The sequence below is a fragment of the Heteronotia binoei genome, chromosome 20, assembly GCF_032191835.1.
Source record: "Heteronotia binoei isolate CCM8104 ecotype False Entrance Well chromosome 20, APGP_CSIRO_Hbin_v1, whole genome shotgun sequence".
In the NCBI taxonomy this organism is placed as follows: domain Eukaryota; kingdom Metazoa; phylum Chordata; class Lepidosauria; order Squamata; family Gekkonidae; genus Heteronotia; species Heteronotia binoei.
The window spans coordinates 9,120,876-9,143,109 of record NC_083242.1 but is presented as its reverse complement, the minus strand read 5'-3'; the positions used below and the strand labels follow the sequence as shown (position 1 = coordinate 9,143,109).

Below are 22,234 nucleotides of genomic sequence, written 5' to 3'. Positions count from 1 at the left end.
GTTTTCGGGCTCCCCAGGGATTTCAAAGGCTGGTTTCAGCTCAAATGTTAGACCTCTTTATTGGCATATAACCTTTTCTTGTTTTCTTTCAGCATTACTTCTTTGGACCCTTAACTAGGGCTGCCAAGTTCCTGGGCCAGGTGGGGGTTCTCCCACCCTGGAGGTTCCCAGCCCGCAGGCCCACATTGGTCTGGCAGGAGGATCCTCCCTTGACGTCGCTGGCACAATGACGTCACTCGGAAGTGATGTCATCGCACCAGCAACATTACGTGCCAACCGCTCTAGGAACGTCTGGGAAAACTCTATGGTTTTCCCAGATGCTCTAGCAATTTGGGAGGAAAACTCTATGGGACCATATGAAAACTATATGGTACCATAGAGTTTTCCCTCCCAAATTGCTAGAATGTCTGGGGAAACAATATAGTTTTCCTGGATGCTCCTAGAGCAGCCAGCGCACGACGTCACCGGTCTGATGATGTCACTTCCGAGTGATGTCATTGCGCCGTGCATGCTTTGTGCACACAAAAACAGTCCCCTGCCAGAAGCCACAGGGGACTTGGCAACCCTGCCCTTAACTTAGGTCAGTAGTATTTAAACTTTCCAGATCCAGGACTCCTGCAGAGCAAGGATCCACTGAGCGGCAAGCATGTGACAGAAAGTCACATGACAGGAAGAGGATGTAGTGAGGCCACAGGACTAAACAGCTTTAAAAGGGGACTGGATAGATTCATGGTCACTGAGGGAAGGCACTAAACTTCTGAATCCCAGAGCCTTGCGGCAACATCAGAGGAAACCGCTGTGCCCTGTTGTTGACCATCCAAGAGAAACTGGTTGGCCACTTTGTGAGACAGGATACTGGACTAGATGGACCACTGGTCTGATCCAGCAGGGCTCTTCTGATGTTTTTTTCAGGGGAAGGCCTCAGCCTCTGTGCCCTCTTGTCGGCTGTCCAGAGGAACTGGTTGGCCACTGTGTGAGACAGGATGCTGGACTAGATGGGCCACTGGTCTGATCCAGCAGGGCTCTTCTTAACTTTTTGTGAGGGGGGTTAGTTATTCTGTGTCAGGACCAGGACCAAGGAAACTGGCGGCAAGAAACACAAGCCCAGCAGCAGAAGTTATAACACAGGGTGAATCAAGCGAAGGATCAGGCCTATGGAGGAACTAGTTCCACCCTTGCCTCACCACAGTGCTACTGATCTGTGCATAAATGCAAGGGAAGGCATGCTCTTTATGTGCACATCCTCACTCACTCTATATGGGCGCTAACAGCAGGTCCTTTGAAAAGGCAGCCGAAAATGACAACTCTCTAGGGGTCTGTGGGTCAGCAAGTGGGGTTCCATAGTCCACCCAAGGGTCTTGACCCCATGGCTTGAAGACCACCAGCTTAGATCAGTTCAACAGCCATGTTGAGAATATGGCATCTGTATGGTGCTCTGTGTAATCCTAGGACTGATCTGAGACTCTAATTCAGGGCTGCCAGGCCCAAAAAGCAAAGAATGAACAGGTCCTATTGGCCCTTGCTAATTTCAACCTCATAAATCTTGTCTGCTCTTAACCTCAGCGATAGCGCTAATTAAATGTTAAATCGTTTGGCCTGGACTCATAAAACTGCCGCTGCCATCTCGATAGCTTCTGCGTCGCTTTGCAGTCGGCACGTAGAAGTCTGAAGGGCTTTGGAGGGGGGCCACATGGCTGAAACGTTCGCCTTGTGCTCTCCGATCTGGGTTATTTCAGATCCTCCCGTTGTGTGATAGCAAACTGCCCTCGTTCCGCGCCTTTTGAATGATGTGGTCCATTTGGAGGGGATTATAATGGCCTTTCAGAGGAGCATTTGGTCCAGTTCAAGGCATCATCAGTGTAAAATAGGTGTCTCGCGGGGCAGGTAATGGGATTTGGCAGCCTCTTATTGCATTTCAGGGCACCCATTTGGACTTAGGCCTCCATGTTTAATAGCAGACAATCAGCATTGGGTAACAGATGCTCTTTGCTTAGTTAAGGAAAATGACACAGTGGCCCCAGTAGACCTGTGATTTTTTTTTAAAAACGTAGATTGCTACTAGTAGAGAGGCCTTGCTTTGTAAAGGGAAGAAGTGTGAAGGAGCAGGATTATAAGAACATAAGCGAAGCCATGTTGGATCAGGCAAATGTCCTATCCAGTCCAACACTGTGTCACACAGAGGCCAAAACCCAGGGGCCATCAGGAGGTCCACCAGCAAGGCCACAACTCCAGAAGCCCTTCCAATGTTGCCCCCCAGCACCAAGAATACAGAGCATCACTGCTCCAAACATAAGAACATCAGATAAGCCATGCTGGATCAAGCCAATGGCCCATCCAGTCCAACACTCTGTGCCACACAGTGGCCAAGAATCACAACTCCAGAAGCCCTCCCACTGTTGCCACCCAAGCACCAAGATAGTATAGAGCATCACTGTCCCAGTTCTTACAGAGCTGTTCCTCTCGAGGACAGTTTCTGTCAGAGCTCTTTCAGCTCCACCTCCCTTACAGGGTGTCTGTTGTGGGGAGGGGAAGGGAAAGGAGATTGTAGGCTGCTCTGAGATTCTGTCCTCGAAAGGGCAGCTTCTGGGAGAGCTCTCTCAGCCCCACCTGTCTCACAGGGTGTCTGTTGTGGGGAGGGGAAGGGAAAGGAGATTGTAGGCCGCTCTGTTACTCCTTTGGGTAGTGGAGGGCAGGATATAAATCTAATCTCCTCTTCTTTTTCTTCCTTCTTCTCCTCTCCTCCTTCTCTCTTTCCTTCTTCTCCTCCTCCTTCTCCCTTTCATTCTCCTTCTCCTCCTCCTCCTCCTCTTCTTCTTCTTGTCTCTTCACATCACCTGCTTCCTGATCTTTTTAACCCGAGATGCCAGGGACCTTCTGCCCGTGAAGCCACAGGCCCAATCCAGTAGCAGTGTCTTCCGGGCTTCTCATGCATGCGGGTGCCCTGCCTTTGCATTACCAAGCCAACCAAACAGCTTAAAACCACCTCTGTGCTGTTTCATTTGAGCAGGGATGACACAACCTTAGTGCTTCCACCCCCCACCCCCACCCCCGATCAAAAGCTAGAGCGAAGCAATTAAGATGAGTCCAACGTGGCTTTTCAATCACTTCCCAGCCCTTCAGGGATTTTCCTCCCCAATAAATACATCACTTTATGCGGAGCGCACATATATAAGACTGTTTGTATTTAATAACCATCATCTACTTAAGCATTGAAGATCAATAATGTCTGGACATGTATATTATTAAAAAGCGGTAAATCCTGCAAAGACCCGAGATGATTAGTTTCACTCTGCAGGTTAATGTTCTAGAGGATTCGGCTTCTTGTGTGGAGAAGAAAAATGAATACTGAGAATGTTTTTCTAATATTTGCAAAGTACACAATGATCAGGAGGGCCTCCTGGATTTTTTTTCTCTCTCTCTCTCTCCATGTATATCTCCACTAGAGTTGTCGACCTCCAGGTGCGATCAAAAAAGACAAAAATTGTGATGGTGGGGAACAGTGTAAACATCTGGGCACCAACTGCTGCTCAGACCACTTTAAAGTTTCACATAAGCAAATAAAGTATATAAAAAACAGCAATTTGTGTCTATCTCATCTACAGGTTCATATCATATGGTTTATGGTCTTGAACCAACATACAGTGTACAGAGAGCTAGTTTGGTGTAGTGGTTAAGTGCGCAGACTCTTATGTGGGAGAACCGGGTTTGATTTCCCACTCCTCCACTTGCACCTGCTGGAATGGCCTTGGGTCAGCTATAGCTCTTGCAGAAGTTGTCCTTGAAAGGGAAGCTTCTGAGAGAGCTCTCTCAGCCACACCCACCTCACAGGGTGTTTGTTGTGGCGGGAGGGGAGGTAAAGGAGATTGTGACTGCTCTGCGACTCTGAGATTCAGAGTATAGGGCAGATATAAATCCAATATCTTCTTTCACAGTGTAAACATGTGCCTAATGCAAAATCAAAGAATTTAGAAATTATGTTTGTCCAAAGTATAAGTCCCAATATATATTAGTCTTACTCCTCCTGAGACTATTTCCTCTTCAATTTGAGAGTACATTCCATAGTTCCTTTAGGAGTGGAGCGATGCTCATATGATGAATAGAATTCCAAAAGGATGATGCATTTCCAGGTACAATGTCATGTTTTGTATGTTTCTTTATCCAAACTATGTTGGCTTCTAAGTGGGACCAAATCTCAACAACATTTCAAGCAGACTAGAGCTCATGCCATAACGTGAGATCAAAAGGTCCTCCCACTGTTACAATTTATCCCCAGATGACCAAGATTGGTTCCCCTGGGGAAAATGGCTCCTTTGGAGGGTGGAGTCTATGACATTCTACCCTGTTGAGGTCCTGCCCTTCCCAAAGCCCCAAACTCTCCAGGTATTTCCACACCCAGAGTTGGCAACCCTAATCTCCACTTTTCCTTGATGAGTGTGCCGTCAAGTCACAGCAAACTTACAGTGACCCCATAGGGTTTCCAGGGAAGAGACTCACAGTGGTGGTTTGCCACCCCCTTCTTCTACATAGCTACCCTGGAACTCCTTGGTGGTCTCCCAGCCAAATACTATCCAGGACTGACAGTGATGAACTTCCTAGATAGGGTGGCCAGGCCTGTGATGAAAAAACTACATGGAGGCTCTGGGGATGAAGCTGGGAGAGGGTGGAGTTTCGGGAGGGGATGGGCCTCAGCATGGTACGATGCCATAGAGTCCACCCTTCCAAACATCCATTTTCTCCAGGAAAGCCAAGCCTTGAATTCAGAAGAAGCTCACAGGAGCACAGCTCCTGAACCTTTATGAGTGTTCCTCCTCCCCATCTACCTACCTTGTCCACTGAATAGTAAGAGCAGCTGCATAACAATCCCTGGATGAGCTCCACCGCCTATTTTTCCACAAAACAACCCCTGAGGGAGCTGATCTCTGCCAGCTGGAGATTGGGAGATTGTCCCCTGCCATTCTCCTTGGTCACTTCACTTGGAGCCAAGCTGGCCTCCGAAAAGGTGGTCTCCCAGACCGTAAGAAGTGTTACCCGAAAGAGTGTTACCTAGGCTTCATAGCTGACTTTGGAAACTCCTGCCTACAAACAGAGTGAAGTTCAAAAGTAAACTCGTTAAAGTTCCTTATTAAAACTGTTGGTTTATATCCTCGATGCAGATTTATTTTTACTCTGTGATGCTTTATAACCCCGAGCTTCATGGGATGGTGTATAGATAACAGAAATATGAAACATAGTGTTGTAAATAAAACCTTTATGGACCTCCCGGGATGGCCCTTCTAAGCTGAGAATTAAAAAATATTCTGAGATTCGCGCCTGTGAAGTGAAAAAGCGCCCTCTGCTCTGATGTTAATTTGCTGCATAAAAAACCCTAAATATAAATTGGCAGTTGCTCAGCGCTCTTTGAAATTCATATTCATCATCACATATAATTGTTGAGGTTGCTTTATGAGGCTGGGGCTGGAAAGAAGCTGTAAACTCAAAAAAGAAGTCAAAGTAGGCCATTTGTGACGGGCTGAATTAAATACGCTTCTGCCTTGTCTACAGGTGGAAACAGACAAAATCCCCTGCCCTGCCCTGTCCATTTTAACTCAGTGACAGGTCATCATGGGACATGCAAAGAGGGTCCCTCTGCTCAGGGCTTTTTATGTTGCAGGAGCTCCTTTGCATATTAGGCCACAAACCCCTGACGTAGCCAATCCTCCAAGAACTTACAGGGCTGTTAGTACAGGGCCTATTGTAAGCTCCAGGAAGATTGGCTACATCAGGGAGGGTGTGGCCTAATATGCAAAGGAGTTCCTGCTACAAAAAAAAACCCTGCCTCTGCTGAATTTAATGACTCCTGTGTCCATTTCAGCCCAACAGGAACTCAGAAAGAGGTAGGGTTGCCAAGTCCAATTTAAGAAATATCTGGGGACTTTGGGGGTGGAGCCAGGAGACATTAGGGGTGGGGCCAATATCAAGGCTGTGACAAGCATAATTGAACTCCAAAGGGAGTTCTGGCCATCACACTTAAAGGGACCCCACACCTTTTCAATGCCTTCCTTCCATAGGAAATAATGAAGGATAGGGGCACCTTCTTTTGGGGCTCATAGAATTGGACCCCCTGGTCCAATCGTTTTGAAACTTGGGGGGTATTTTGGGGAGAGGCACTAGATGCTGTGCTGAAAATTTGGTGCCTCTACCTTAAAAAAACAGCCCCCCCCCAGAGCCCCAGATATACATGGATCAATTCTCCATTATTTTCTATGGGAATAAATCTCCACAGGGAATAACAGAGTTCCCAGCAGACATTTCCCTCCCCCCCTCCGCTTCCTGACAACCCTGAAGCGGGGGGAGGGCCTCCAAACTGGGGGATCCCCTGCCCCCACCTGGGGATTGGCAACCCTAGAAAGAGGCCTGCTTTTTGTAATATCTGCATATATTCTGTTAGTGACCCTCCTTATCTGTCTTTTCTTAAGAGCCGCCATATTTTACCATTGAACCAGAAACCCGAATTGTGGCCGAAGTGGAGAAGACAGTGGATATCTTATGCCGGGCAATGGGTAAGTCTGAAGTGAACAAGCCATCACGTTTCTTTGTTTGTTCCCCCCCTGCCCTGTTTATACAATTTCATATTCATTTTAAAGATGCCAATTCGTGTAATGGCAAGTCATTGCATGCATGGAGTGTAACGTGAAAAACATGCCCAACACTCGTCCACTGGGCAAAAGGGCTCTTTTTTCTCATGCGCGCTCCTGGCCTGGGAGAGATAGGCTGGATAAACTTGGTTGGCCAAATAGGATTAGCAGCTAGAGCTGAGCGAGTTAATGGGAATGAAACGGTGGCTCTGGGACCCATAACTTGGGACGCAGAGAAACAATCAATAATTGCAACAGTTAAAGCTTCTTGTTTCTTAAAATTATGGAGCTTTTTACAGCGAGAGGGGAAAATGTCAGCTACGGAGGCTTTTTCAAGTGTAGCAACACCACCGCCATGGAGCCGTATGTGACGGACGCTGTCGTTCCGATCTTAATTGGAAGGCTTTTTGAACACCACCGAAGCCAACAAAATATTTATAATTCCACTTAGAATGAATTGCCTTTTCCAGACCTAATGCCACGGAAGCGAGTAGGTCCCGTCCAGTTGTCAGCTAATTAAAAACTCCAGCGGATAATCCAATGAGTTGTGTAGGGAGTAAAACTGAGACGGAATTAAGCTTGTCATTATTCGGGCCTATGATGTTAGCAAATCGTTGGGCCTTTTCATGCATTAAAAAGGTAAAGGTAGTCCCTTGTGCAAGCACCGGTTGTTTCCGACTCTGGGGTGACGTCGCATCATGACGTTTTGACGGCAGACTTTTTACGGGGTGGTTTGCCATTGCCTTCCCCAGTCATCTATGCTTTCCCCCCAGCGAGCTGGGTACTTATTTTACCGACTCGGAAGGATGGAAGGCTGAGTCACCTGATGGAGCCGGCTACCTGAACCAGCTTCTGCTGGGATCAAACTCAGGTCATGAGCAGAGGGCTCTGACTGCAGTACTGCAGCTTTTCCACTCTGTGCCACGGGGTTGCCTTTTCATACATTAAGCTACCCCAAAATGTGAACCGATTTCACACTAGGCTTGTTCTGGGTGGGGAACTGTTTTGCTCCCAGTGTTTCTCTCCATTTTTGCACAAGCTGCCACAGAGCAGTGAGTTGGCACGCCACTTTCCCACAGCAGGCAAGATCCTCTTACAAGTGATCTCTGCTTGCCGCAGGAGAGTATAGAGCAACCAAAAGAGCGACATGGAAAAGTAAAGCAGGGGAAAAGCACAAAAGCAACCAATAACTCTGGAAAACTTGTGCAATAATATATTCGATACAAAAACATATATGATAAATACAGTGTACAAAGTCACACCAGGCACATTCCCCGAGACACAGTCTTATCTTTCACGTGCAAAATACATCAATAAAGTGAATGTCTGGGGAAAACTTTCCTGAAAAGCCGGGAGCAGGAATTCCAAGAGTGGTCTTTTCCTTCAAGATCGATATATAGCGAATTCCGCTGAGGCGACTGTCAAGTCTGTCTGTAACTCTGGCTCAGGCAAAGAGCATTCTGGGTAGAACCAAAGTATATTCAAATGCTGCTAGCTTGTATCTTCCCTACCCCTCCCTTCCTGTAGTAAATAGCCTTGCTATAAAATGGAAAGCTGTGGAAGTCTTATCTGTGCCTTCTCAGGCCTGGCTCTCGGAAGGGAGTCAGGAGCCTACAACGATCAAGGCCACGCGAGCCTGAGAACGTAGTGGTAACATCAATGTGTGAATGTTCCCTGCATAATCCTCCCCCCTTAGGAATCCCTTTGAAGTGTCCCTTATATGCCATGCATTTACAGGTTATTCTTTAGTCTTTTCAAAGCTGGTAAAACCTCAAGTATCAGTATCAATAAAGTAGTTTCTTTTTATCAACAACGACTCGTTATTGAATCTGCCGACTTGACAGCGACACAGCACAACTCCGAAATTTTAGAAGCGGCAGATTTATGAACAAAAAGCAATAAATCGCTGTTACACAAAAGCAGCGGAACGCATTTGAGTGCCAGGGAAGCACCAGGGGCAAGAGCGCTCTCCACCTGGAACAAGCCCTGGTGCAAAATCAGTAATACAAACGTGGGTATCCTATACTCTTTGGGGAGTCAGAATTTGTGGCAACTTCCTAGAGGACAGCCCAGTGGCAAAGCCCAGTTTTGCACTATGTAATGTATACAATGACCCATGGGCTTTGAATATTGCCATTGATTATAGAGTAAATTCACCGGGTTGATGGGCACTCCTTGAAAAAAGGTATGTTGACGTCTGCAGTTTGAGGGCTAGTTCACACAACTGTAAGTAAAGCTTTTTTTTTAAAAAAAAAATCTTCCATGAATTTTTGGCATAATGGTGCACATTTATTTATAAAAGATTTTTTTAAAAACCAATTAGCATAGATCCATTTATTTGAGTTATTTTTTAATAAGAGATTTGTTTCCTACTTGTCTCCCGATCAGTGGGACTAAGAGAAAGTGAACTGGCGACAATGAATCCAAATTGGTGGCATAGCCGTGGCATGGTGCATGAGAAGATCTAATAACGAGTGGATTCCCTCTAAGAATAATTGTTTCAAGATTGCGGGACAGACGTTGTTCTTACAGGGACACATTTGTGCAGTTGGATTCTCTAAAGTATCTTCAGTAAAACAGAAGATTCTACAGAAAAAACTACAGAGCCAGTTTGGTGTAGTGGTTAAGTGTGAAGACTCTTGTCTGGGAGAACCGGGTTTGATTCCCCACTCCTCCACTTGCACCTGCTGGAATGGCCTTGGGCAGCCATAGTTCATGTAGGAGTTGTCCTTGAAAGGGCAGCTTCTGTGAAAGCACTCTCAGCCCCACCCACCTCACAGGGGGTTTGTTGTGGGGGAGAAAGATAAAGGAGATTGTGAGTCTCTCTGAGACTCTTGAGTGGAGGGCGGAATATAAATCCAATGTCTTCTTCTACATCTGCAGTTATCTGGAGTGAGCTATAGTTAAGCAGGTTTCCAGGTCTGGAGTGGGAAATAACTGGAAATTTTGGGAGTGCAGCCCGAGAAGGGTGGGTTTGGGGAGGGGAGGGACTTCAGTGGGGTTGAATGCCATAAAGTTCACCTTCTAAATCAGCCATTTGCTGCAGGGGAACTGTCTCCTGGATATCAGTTGTAACCATTGGGAAGAGAAAAGAGCTAAGTGTGGTGAGATTTTTCCATTTGTAGAGTAAAGCTTAGGTAAAGCACACAGCAAAATAAGACCACAGTATTCCAGGAATGCTTTTTGCTGCTATCTGGAACCAAGATGAATTTGTAAAATTTGGAATAATTCCAGCATTAGAACTGAAGGAATCCTCTGCACATAAATGTAAAATTGCTTGGTTCACATTTTGAAAGTTACCTGTTGGATTTGCACGTTTGGATTACCCGCTCCAAACTAGATTTGTCCCGTGCATTGTAGAAAGACGATTGATTTTGATTCATTGCATAATGATTATGAGACCTGAATACAACTTTTTGATTAAAATTCTTTATTGTTGTTGAGACCTCGTTTACCCGGAGGCCAGTTTGGTTTCCTACTTTCCGTGTTTCTCACTTTTCAATCTACCACCTTGAAGTTGGCAACCCCAGACCACCACCCTTGAAGGGTTCATTCCACAATGGGGTGCCTGCCCAGGGTTAACAAATAGCTTCAAGAACCCGACAGAGCTGCTTTCTGACTGGACCACAAACAGCGGGTGGCTTCCATGTTTTCACCTTTCCTGCGGGTTTCTTTGACAGAAAACCCACTGGCACAATCTGCGTGTTCTGTGAGCACGAGAAATGAAAATTAAATTTACTCAGCAGAACACGATTAACTATAAATAAAATTACAACTTGTAAGGGCCAGCTTTTTCACTTCGCTATAAATGGATCTTCAGCTCCTTGGTGGCCATTTCTCGCTTCTCAGCAGCAATTGAGGTTTCATGTACTTATAATACAATGTGTTTTTCCTTTGGTATCATCCACACGCATGCCCTAATTGTTAGGGATGGGCACAAACCTGAACCCGAGCCAAAGTCTGGACTGGATTTCGCCTGGTTCACAAACCTTGAACCTAGTAGGAGTCAAGAGCACCTTTAAGACCAGCAAAAGTTTTATTCAGAACGTAAGCTTTCGTGTGCTCCAAGCATACTTCATCAGACGAAGAATCAGGTACAGTGGGCAGAGCTACATATAGCTGGTAGGCATTGATTTAGAATGCAAAATGGAGCAAATTTAAGATCCAATGACAGAATAGTAAAGTTAACAGACCTTTTGATCTGGAGCCAGCTTGGTGTAGTGGATAAGTGTGAGGACTCTTATCTGGGAGAACCGGGTTTGATTCCCCACTCCTCCACTTGCAGCTGCTGGAATGGCCTTGGGTCAGCCAGAGCTCTCGTAGAAGTTGTCCTTGAAAGGGCAGCTTCTGTGAGAGCCCTCTCAGCCCCATCCACCTCACAGGGTGTCTGTTGTGGGGAAGTAAGATATAGGAGATTGTAAGCTGCTCTGAGTCTCTGATTCAGAGAGAAGGGCAGGGTATAAATCTGCAGTCTTCTTCTTCTTCTTGGATAGCATGAGTATGAGAAAGCAATAAAACAGTAAGATGTCAAAATGTGAGCATGTCTGTTAATCACTCTATTGTATAAGCCTGGGCCAAAGAGAGGGCATTTCTTTCTCAGACATTTCCCCCATCCAACTAATTTACCTTTTAACATGTAACATACATATAGTTTGCCATTAGAAGAAAAATACATTAAAATACAGAGGAAGATGGGTTCAGTATACGTAATGAGATAAGCAGCCAATATCCCTATTTGAGTATGTCAATACAGCTAAAAGAGAAATGCATTGGATCGTGATGTTCTTGTCCACCTGATTTACTATTTAACATGTGTAAACATCATTCTAGTTTGGGATTTTGGAATTTGTGGTTCAAAAATCACCTTCCCCCAAACATTCACCAAGCTTCCGCTTGGTTCGGTTCAGGTGTACAAACCTCAACATACCCATGCTACTTCTGAGCGACATCAGGCACCTCCCCGGCACACCCATGCATGTCGTCAGGAGACCTGAATTTTCAGTTCGGTTCGGGCAGGGGTTCGGTTCAGGGTCACACAGTTCACAAGCCCTGAAGCGGGCTTTCCCAGTCTGTGCCCATCCCTACTAATTATTATCCAGATCGCATAATGCCAGTGATGCTTTGGGTGGCTTGTTGTTAATTTGACTGACATCCTTGTCTGGACAAATAGCTTAAGGACAGCACAGCGAACTACCTCAACCAAAAAGGGGTGTACGTGTTTGACAAAAAGTAGCAACAGCCTGAACAGGGCAGTGACAATACAGAGAGGACCAATGCCCTGCAGCCGTTGGCCTGCTCCCAGCCATTAGCACATGATTCGCGTCCTCTCCTGGGTCTGTGACATCACTGATTGGCCAGCCGGGGTGCAGGCTCAGGAGACGAGATGGGGGGTGCAACGCACTTGGGGCAACAGAGTACACCGAACTCGCCCTGGACCCCAAGAATAAGAACAGTTTCACGAGTCTGAAAGAAGCTACGGAGCAATCCAAGTTTCTTGTTTCATTCTTTCTTTCTTGTTCCATTCCAGACCCCTTAGACTGGGGTTCCCCAACCTTTTTGAACCTGTGGGCGCCTTTGGAATTCTGACACCGGGTGATGGGCGCAGCTGCAAAATAGCGGCCACAGGAAGCGGAGCCACACCCATATAGGAAGCCTAAGTGCAGGGGAGAACGGGGGTAATAGATTAAATAAAAAGACACTAGGAAAGAATAGCGAGGGAATAAAACCAACACTGCGGTGGCATCTCCAACTGGAACAATGGCAGGTTGTTTTTTTTAACAGAAACATAGTTCCGGCTGGCTTGATGTCGTGGAAATGAGTTCCTGATGGGCTTTTTCTATGAAAGCCTCAAACAAAGGCATTTGAACTGCACAGCCAATCAGTTCTCCAGTGACCACCCAGGGGCCCTTCTAGCCCAGCGCCCCACCTGGCCGCACTCACTTTCTAAAAACACTTGGTGGGTGCCAGCAAAAGGTGTTGGCAGGCACTTTGTCATCCACAGACACTGCACCATTGCAGACCCCCGCTTTAGGATTTATTGCCAAGACTCAAGAAGAATATGGGTATCAGCAGGCCTCAGATTCAGCAGGAGCTCACAGGAGCACAGCTCCTGAACCTTTCAGAGGGTTCCCCCCCTCCTCCTCACTTACCTTGCCCATTGAGTAGTAGGTGCAGCTGCATAACAATCCCTGGATTAGGAGAGTGGGCAGCCAGCCAGCCACCAGGGGCTTTGCCACACCCCCAGCAGCCCTCATTAACCCCTGGAGAAGCCTGCGCCACCCTTTCTCCACTTCTTATGTGATTTTTGACTTGCTGGCCTTTTGACTGGGGGGGGGCAGGAGAGCCCCTGGCGAGCAAAGCCTGCTTGGACTGGCTGGATCTTTCGCCAGCCCAAGGAGGCCTCGCTCGCCCAGGTCTCTCCTTCCTTGCATCAGGTTGCTTTTGACTGGGGAGGGCAACATATGCTAAGAGGTTATGCTAATGAGCTCCACCACCTATTTTTCTACAAAATGACCCCTGGGCATCAGGAAACACACTGTTGAGTCCCACAGCGTCACATGGAGGGCTTCTGCCTCCAGTCATAGTTCACAGTGGTAAGAACATGGCGCCTCTCTTCAAATGCTCCCGACATGCGGATCAATGCAAATAAAACGATCCATTTTGCAGGCTCGTTAGAGTTGTGAAGATAGCTCTCCCAGTGATGATATGATTAAAATATTTGCTAACATCTTTAAACAGTCAGGGGGGATTTGGAAAACAACACGGAATGCTGGGGCCTTTTTTTTAATGGTTTGTTTTGTTCTGTAGCTGTGTTGTTTTTCTTCTCGAGTAGAATGGGGAGCATTGTTATTTAAGCTTCAAACCGTTTCCAGAATCCCCTGTCTGGAGGACGATTCCATTTTTGCATCATCTGTTTCCTCATTACTCGGTGGTAATTTGTGTTTGCCCCCGGGGGGATTTCGAGAGATGCATCACATTTGCACTGAGAATTTTTGACAATGAGGCACATACGCAGATTTTCTAGATGGGGCTGCTGGTACGGAATGGGAATTGTGTGCATTTCACAGTGGTGCATTGTATCTATCCTGTGTCAAACAAGCACACGTTGCATACAAAAAAAAAAAAAGATGATTGTCTTAGGCTATAAATAGCTTTATTATTCATGCAAAATGGAAGCCAGCTTCGAATGCGATTTCACAAACCGATTGCATCCTTGTACAGAAATACAATTTGATGGCCAAACATTCTCCTTTGTCTGTTTAAAAACCATTTTTCGCATTTGTCCGTATATTCTTCGGGGAAATAACATTGCTTTCATTCTGTACCGGGAGGGTGGGGGAAAGTAACAGGTTATTACAGCTGTTAAAGCTTACATTTTTGGAGTTGCCTATTGTAGCTTAACTTTTTAAATTTGATCTACCAGGACAGGCTAAATTGACTTGCTAAGCTCACAATAAGAGTGGCAGGCCTGTACTTACAATGTTCTAAAAGAAAGGCTTGTTCCGAGAAGTATTTTGAAAACTAGTCAAATCCAGTGGCAGATAATTGCTTTAATCCAGAGGTTTGCATTGGTTCAGACGGGGCAAGCAGTGATTGCAGTTCGTTGCCATGGAGGGAGCCGCTACGCCAGGCCTCTTCAACATGGTGCTGAAAACCTTTCCTCATGCCTGTCAAAAGCTTTAAAAAAGTGGCTGAGGCCAGGTGGAGCTTTTGCCCAGCAAGGCTTCTGATTGGCTTGTGCAGATTTTGGAAGACATTGGTTTTGCAGCTGCTGCCACCCCAGCGCAAGGCTCTTCACCGTGTGGCGAAGCATTTGATGGCTGCATCTACCACACTGTGTCAGAATTCTAAAGATGCCCAAAGGCTCAGAAAGATTGGGTACTGCTGTGCTATGCATATGCTTAGGAATGTGCATATGAATTGGTGTCCTCGATGATGCTGAATGGAGGAGGAGGAGAGGAGATTGGATTTATACCCTGCCCTTCACTCCAAAGTCTCAGAGCAGTTTACAATCTCCTTTCCATTCCCCTCCCCATAACAGACACCATGTGTGGTGGGACTGAGAGAGCTCTCCAGAACAGCTCTGAGAGAGTTATGACTGACGCAAGGTCACTCCAGCAGTTGCATGTGGAGGAGTGGGGAATTAAACCTGGTTCTCCCAGATAAGAGTCCGCACACTTATCAAATTGGCTCCCTAGTGTGTGTGTCAGTTCCCAGAGCTGACTCACCAGGTTGTAGTAAAAGCCTCACCGTCCTTTTCAAGACTTGGTATGTTCAAGTTCACCTGATTCTCTAATGGTGGTTTGAAAATTGCCTTCTGAACCTTCTCAGGCAATGACAGGGTGATCTGGTGAGAGGGGGAGAAGTGCTTTGACAGCATCCATTTCCTTAACTCTTTCTGCGAGATGACTATGGGACGGGGGGGTTGCATGTGGAATGAGTTTGTCATTGTGCATTCTGAAACTCATTTGCCCCCAACTCCACCTGGCAATATAATATATAGTGATCATGTAAGGAAGAATGTATTTAAAGAAAAGATGGGAGATGAGCAAACAGCAGTGCATCGCAACCTACGAGCATTCTGTCTGTCTTCCACGTGCAGGAGTCCCACTTCCTGCTCTGGTGTGGTACAAGGATGCTGTCCCTGTTCACAAGCTGTCGAACCCTCGCTACAAAGCCCTCCTCAACGGAAGTCTTCAGATCCAGCAGCTGCAGCCCGATGACTCTGGAATCTTTCAGTGTGTTGCGAAGAATGAAGCTGGGGAGATTCTGAGTTCTACCTTCCTTGATGCTACCAGTAAGTCCAGACCCCGACATTAGAGGGAAGGGGGAGATGGGAGGGAGGCACTGTCCAGCATTCCGCTATCATCCATCCATACTAGGGTTGCCAGATCCGACTCAAGAAATATCTGGGGTCATTGGTGGTGGAGCCAGGAGACTTTGTGGGTGGAGCCAGGAGCAAGGGTATAACAAGCACAATTGAACTCTGAACGGAGTTCTGGCCATCCCATTTAAAGGGACCGCATGCCCTTTAAATGCCTTCCCTCCATTTGGAAATAATGAAGGATAGGGGCACCTTCTTTTGGGGCTCATGGAATTGGACCCCTTGGTCCAATCCTTTTGAAACTTGGGGGTGTTTTGAGGAGGGGAGTCAGATACTATGCTGAAAAAGAAGATACTATCCTCAAAAAATAGCCCCCCTAAAGCCCCAGAAACCACAGATCAATTCTCCATTATACCCTATGGGAATCGGTCTCCATAGGGAATAATGGGGTGCCCAGCAGACATTCCGCCCCCCCCCCCCAGCTTTCTGATGACCCTGAAGCAGGGGTTGGGCCTCCAAACTGGCCTGAGGATCCCCTTCCCTAGCCTGGGGAATGGCAACCCTAATCCGTACTACCGTTGTATTACCATACCACTTACCGTTACACTAATGCCAAAAGATACTGTAACACAGATCTGGAGACTTCCAAAAAGGTTGTGTTACCTTTTTTAAAAAAAAAAGATGAACAATTTTGTATCATTTTAATCGCAGGCCTAGTCTCATTTAATAGGCATGTGCACTAAAATTCAAACCTAAACCAAATCCCCTATGTTCTTTAGTGATGTTTGTTGTTGTGACCGATCTGATTACTAAACAAAAAAAGAGGGCATTTCGTCATCTACAGGAATATTTGAGAAATCGCCTTCATTCCGGTGCCCTGCTGCCTGATCCTTGCAATTGCACGAGGGAGGCAGTGGACGGGAAGTGGAATGGGCAGTGAGGAGGAAGAGAATGCTTCAGTGGATTATTGAACTGGTGGCAACGTTCTCCAGTCACAAAGATTAGCTGACGTCGCTACTGAAGAGGAATGTCTCCGTACACGTTTCCATGCACAGTGTTTCAGTTTAATTTGCTATCAGTCATTGCACTGTCGCCACTGAATTGGTGAAGGCATTGTTTACATTTACAAAAAAAAAAAAAAGCGTGGGTCCATGTTGGGTGCTGTTCCATTCACTGGTGTGCTGCTGTGCCCTTCCTCCGTGTGAGTAAATGATATGTCTCCTGTACTATTTAAAGGCAGTGGTTCCAGACTCGAGTATTTCCCCGTGAAAGGCAACGTGATTTAATGTTGACCGATTCCTTACTAGCCTTACCCTGCTTTCACTCTCCTCTTCTCTGCAGGGCTTCCGTCAAATTTCACACTATCTGCCCCGGGGCTGCAGCTCGCTCTGCCTCTTTTGTGCAGCAAGCAAGGTCCTCTAAAAACCAGTTTCCGTTTGCCACAAGGAAGGCAAAGCGACTTGCAGCGCCAAGGCGGCTTGTGCAAAATCCAACAGAAGCCCCGCGGAGAAGAGGAGAGTGAGAGCGGGGTAAGGCTAGTAGGGAATCGGTCTCTGTTTCACCTCTCTGAAGACAGGCACTGTGGGAGCAGGCTGGGATACCCACCAGAGAGAGAAGCAGAGGCTTATAACCACTGGAAGGAAAGCTAGTGCAAATTCAGGTGGGGAAAGCACAGGAAAGCCCTGGGGGATGGTCGTTGCTTGCTCCCTCTGGAAGGCAGGCAAGCAGAGCAAAATAGGAAGAACGGGGGCAAAGGCTCCCTGTCGCCTCTGGTGAAAAGCACACTTAAGCAAGATGAGAAACTAAGGACCAGCAACGAGGAAGGTCTGGTCAGATCTCTGTTGATTATTTATTAAAACATTTATATCCGGCCTTTCATCATGGTTCAAGGTAGCTTATACTAATAGTTGAAAGCACTTCCAGTTAAGCCAGAATTTAAAAAAAAATTAACAAGTCCCAAGTCTTTCCTTCCTCCGCCTCTTAAAAGACACCTGCCATTCAGATCCCCTCATAAGGGGGCTAGCGACACCTCCTGAAGAGGTATAAAGAGGGGGCCCCCCTCACCTCTTCAGGGAGCCCATTCCACAGAGCCGGGGCCACGATGCCAGATGGGCCACCCTAAGTGATGCCTTGGCCAACTGAGGGCTTTCTGGTGACTGTAGTTGGCACACAGGGACATATGGAGGGAGACAGTCCCTCCCCCCCCCATCTGTCTCTCTCTCTCTTTCTGTGTGCATGGTACAATGCCATAGAGTCCGTCTTCCAAAGCAGGCATTTTCTCCAGAACAACAGATTGTGGTCATCCAGAGATCAATTATAATAACAGGAGATCTCCATCTTGAAGGCAGCTTGCCTCAGAACCTCCTCCACTCACCCCATAGCCACCACAGTCTCCTTCATGACAATGTTCCAATTGTGGAACTCCTCCTTGCCTATACTGTCCCTAGCACCCTATACTTTTCTTTTAGACCTAAGATAATGTCTGTCCTGCAGGCTGCTGCTTTCTGAAATCTCTGGTCTTATGCCTGGTTAAAATGTTTATATATCTGGGTTTTTAAAACACATGGGATGATTAATGCTTCTTATTGATTTGGTGTGTTGATTGAAGCACTTTTGTAGTAGAAAAGAAGGAGAAGCATCTCTGAAATCTGTAAGGCGTATAGTCAAATTGTGACATAGAAGCATCTAGAATAATTGTTTCAGAGGCTTGGTCTGCAGTCAAACTGCTAGATTCCGAGTTCAGGGGCACCTTATGGACCCAACAAGATTTTCAAGGTGTGAGCTTTCAGAAATCAAAACTCCCTTCAAAAGGAACTTTGACTTTCGAAAGTTCATACCCTGAAAATCTCGTTGAGTCTCGAATCTCGATGTAGAATAATAGTTCCTTTCTGCTTAGGAAGCATTTTGCAGCCACAGGGCTTGGATGAATGCCTCACTATCCCTTGCCCACCTCTCCCGGGTGGATGAAATTAAAAAGAGGAATCCTAGCAGTGTAAGCAAGATTGCTTTTGCAGCAACACAAAAGGGGGTTATATCCTTCTCATCCCTCTCAAATTCAGCAAGAGCATCCCCTAATCGGGGAGCAGGTTCTTCTCAGCTGGAGCAAAATTGGAGAGTGCCTGTTGTCGGACAGCTCAACCTCCTTTGATTTCCATCGAGTGGTGGCGGTAGACTTGTCCAGGTTTACCTCTGAATGCAGATGGCCCGTTTATAAAGCTTGCAATCCTTCCTTGGGCTAACGCTAACAGAGCTGGCCCGGTTTGATCTTTGCATTGACCCCTAAAAGGGTGCCACATGAGAAGATGTAATGATGGGGAATTGGGGAAGGGGAGGGGAGGGGAGGTGAAACTGGATGAGGATCCACTGGTTGAGGCTCAGATGGAAACTTCTTTTGGCTGACATTTCCCTTTGCCAACAAATATTGGCCTCCGGTTGCGTTTCATCTTTAAAGGGCTCTGTTACGTGCATGAAAGCAATTCTGTTCTGTTTGTTTGGATGACCACAATTCTGTTCTGTTTGTTTCAGTTCATCTGCTTCCCTCGCAACATTCATCGTAAACTCCTTTTGTGTCGCCACAAAAGCCCTCTTGCCTCTACTTGTTATAAGTGCCGCTAGAATTTCTTTCTTTCTTTCTTTCTCCATTTAGCCAATAATCCAAGTTTGGGAGAATCCCTGGGAGATGGGCAATGAAAGGTTACTGTCTCTTTTGAAAGGTTTTCATGTTGTTATTGCTATGCCCTTCTCCATCGCAGCTTCTGTAAATGGATACAAAATTTTACGGGGAGCTTAGAGATCTTTCCAGGAGATTATCCGGAATTTTTGTTTATTTTAACAACCGTTGTCGTTTTGTCCTTTTTATTCCAGATATCGCGCCCACTTTTATCCATCCGCCAGCGGACACAACAGTTACAGAAGGGATGACTGCAGTTTTAAGATGCGAAGTTTCAGGGGGCCCCAAGCCTGCTATTGCATGGAAACGGGGTAAAAACTTTTACCTTCCTGTTGGGAAGTCACTCTTAATTACTGTTGTCCACCAGGGAGAATTAGCTAAGCATTAGGTGTTTCACGCACTGCCAGTCGGACAATTGAAGCTGTTTTGTCGCACTCTGTTTCAGGGAGCCAGACTTTGGCCAGCGGCTCGGTTCAGATCCCTCGGTTCATTCTCCTCGAATCCGGTGGGCTCCAGATAACACCCGTCTTCCTGCAAGATGCTGGTAACTACACATGCTGCGCAGTCAACTCCGAAGGAGACCTGAACGCTTCTGCCGCTCTCACCGTGTGGAGTAAGGGCCCGTGTTTGTTTTACGCTCCAATATTAACCAAGGCCTAATCAGTTCTCATTGTGCCCTCAGGAAACCAATTACAAAATTTCCATTTCATGGGAGAGGAGGAGAAAAAAAAAAAACCCTGAATAATTTAATAGGCATAATACGCGCGCTTTCTAGAGCTGATTTAAGCAGATCCACTGAAAACAAAACAGAGCCAAACAGGGCCCTGTTGTTTTGGCAGAGCTGATTGGGATAATTTTGAAAACTTAAATTTCAGACTTCAGGTTCAGTGGAAACAGAACTTTTCTGATATCCAAGCCGACAGATTTAAAAGAAAAGTGCTAAATATCGGGCTAAAGCAAGGAGCTGGATTGAGTGCTCCTGTTGAAGATAATAGTCTGGGTTTTTTTTTTTCCCCTTTCAAATTGCTGTGTGTTCCTACTCTTGAATTGCAGTGAATGGACCCATGTTCCTCGCAGCATATGATACATGCCTACGACCTGTGCATTTTGTCATGTATGTTAAGTTGCACCTACCGTTGTAATGCTTGCTGCCAAAGCTGCTTGCTGATTATTTCCAAGGGTGACTGAAAGATTTCTGCAGCTTTGTGACATCAAAACAAAGCCATGTGACTTGGAAGTCCATTGGAGGTGGACATACTGAAGAAGAAGAAGACAGCAGATTTATACCTCACCCCTCTCTCTGAATCAGAGACTCAGAGCGGCTTACAATCTCCTGTATCTTCTCCTTCCACAACAGACACCCTGTGAGGTGGGTGGGGCGGGAGAGGGCTCTCACAGCAGCTGCCCTTTCAAGGACAACCTCTGCCAGAGCTACGGCTGACCCAAGGCCATTCCAGCAGCTGCAAGTGGAGGAGGGGGGAATCAAACCCGGTTCTCCCAGATAAGAGAGCTATGGCTAACCCAAGGCCATTCCAGCAGCTGCAAGTGGAGGAGGGGGGAATCGAACCCGGTTCTCCCAGATAAGAGTCCACACACTTAACCACTATACCACACTGGTGTCCCTGCCTGCGCACTAGACTTCCACCAATGAGAGGTGGCTTTGAGGTTCAGAGCAGCCTTTGGAGGGGGAGTGTGGGAGCCAACAAAATTAAGTCAGAAATACTTGAGTGAGGCACATCCTTTGGTTTAGGGGAAGCCTTTCGTTGTTGCTGTATCTATGATTCTTTCAGTAGATTCATGCAACAGCAAACCCTGGCTGCTGCCAGGATATTCCAAGAGCATCTTCCTAGCAGCTGGTCCACAGAGGAGGATATGGACCACTTCTTTGCCAGTCGCTATATTAGTAGATTGCAGGTGTGGGAAAGGTTGGGCGATCTCCCACTCAAAGCTCCTTTTTGAAAAGGCCAGCCTTTCTGTCTGCACAAAATGCCATTGAGTTTTGACGGCATCATGTTTAACCACCCACTGCGTGTACAGACACCCAGATGAAAAAAGCACAAGTCCAGTAGCACCTTGAAGACTAACAACTTTTGTGGCAGGGTATTTGTGAGTTGCTGCTCACTTTTTCAGATATGCAGAAATCCAGATGACCCTGCCATAACCTGAAGGACCCATGCAGTACAACTCAGGCGTGTTACTTAATGGTATCCAGTGCTTGTGCTTTAGCACTTGATTCTGGTATAGAAACCTCCTTGCTCTTTCTTCAGAGACATGGGACATTGATGCCCGTTTGCACGCATACCTTCCTGAGCCTGGATTCGGCTGATGCGGTCTACAGCCCCTTCCCTACGTGTACAAGCACTGTCTGTTGAGATAGTTTGAATATTACCTGCTTGCTGCAGTGAACTCTGTTTCTTGGCTGCTGTTGAACAACAGAGCTTTAGAAGCAAGCCTTGAATTCAGCAGGAGCTCACAGGAGCACAGCTCCTGAACCTTTCTGAGGGTTCCCCCTTCTCCTCCCCACCTACCTTGTCCATTGAATAGTAGGTGCAGCTGCATAACAATCCTTGGATTAGGAGAGCGGGCAGCCAGCCAGCCACCAGGGGCTTTGCCACACCCCCCAGCAGCCCTCATTAACCCTTTGAGAAGCCCACACCATCCTTTAAGAACATAAGAGAAGCCATGCTGGATCAGGCCAATAGCCCATCCAGTCCAACACTCTGCGTCACACAGTGGCCAAAAAAGGAGGTTCACAAGTGGAGCTAGAAGCCCTTCCACTTTGCCCCCCCGCCCAAGCACCAAGAATACAGAGCAACACTGCCCCAGACAGTTCCAACAATATGCTGTGGCTAATAGCCACTGATGAACCTCTGCTCCATATTTTTATCCAAACCCCTCTTGAAGCTTGCTATGCTTGTAGCCACCACCATGTCCTGTGGCAGTGAATTCCACATTTTAATCACCTTTTGGGTGAAGAAGGACTTCCTTTCTCCACCTCTTATGTGATTTTCGGTGGCGGGTGGCTTGCTGGCCTTTTGACTGTGCAGGGGGGGGGGGGTGGCCCAGGAGAGCCCCAGTTGAGCGAGGCCTGCTTGGGCTGGCTAGATCTCTAGGCATCCCCAAGTA

The 22,234-nt window shown here is 46.8% G+C and overlaps 1 protein-coding gene across 1 annotated transcript in view; it reads left to right on the top strand.

Annotated features, from left to right (window-relative positions):
• Nucleotides 1–22,234, top strand: part of SDK1 (sidekick cell adhesion molecule 1) — a 936,924-nt gene that overhangs the window by 567,015 nt on the left and 347,675 nt on the right. The window contains exons 10-13 of the mRNA XM_060260466.1: nucleotides 6,456–6,539; nucleotides 15,217–15,411; nucleotides 19,303–19,419; nucleotides 19,554–19,721. Coding sequence (XP_060116449.1) covers nucleotides 6,456–6,539; nucleotides 15,217–15,411; nucleotides 19,303–19,419; nucleotides 19,554–19,721 — 564 coding nt within the window. The remainder of the gene's footprint in view (nucleotides 1–6,455; nucleotides 6,540–15,216; nucleotides 15,412–19,302; nucleotides 19,420–19,553; nucleotides 19,722–22,234) is intronic.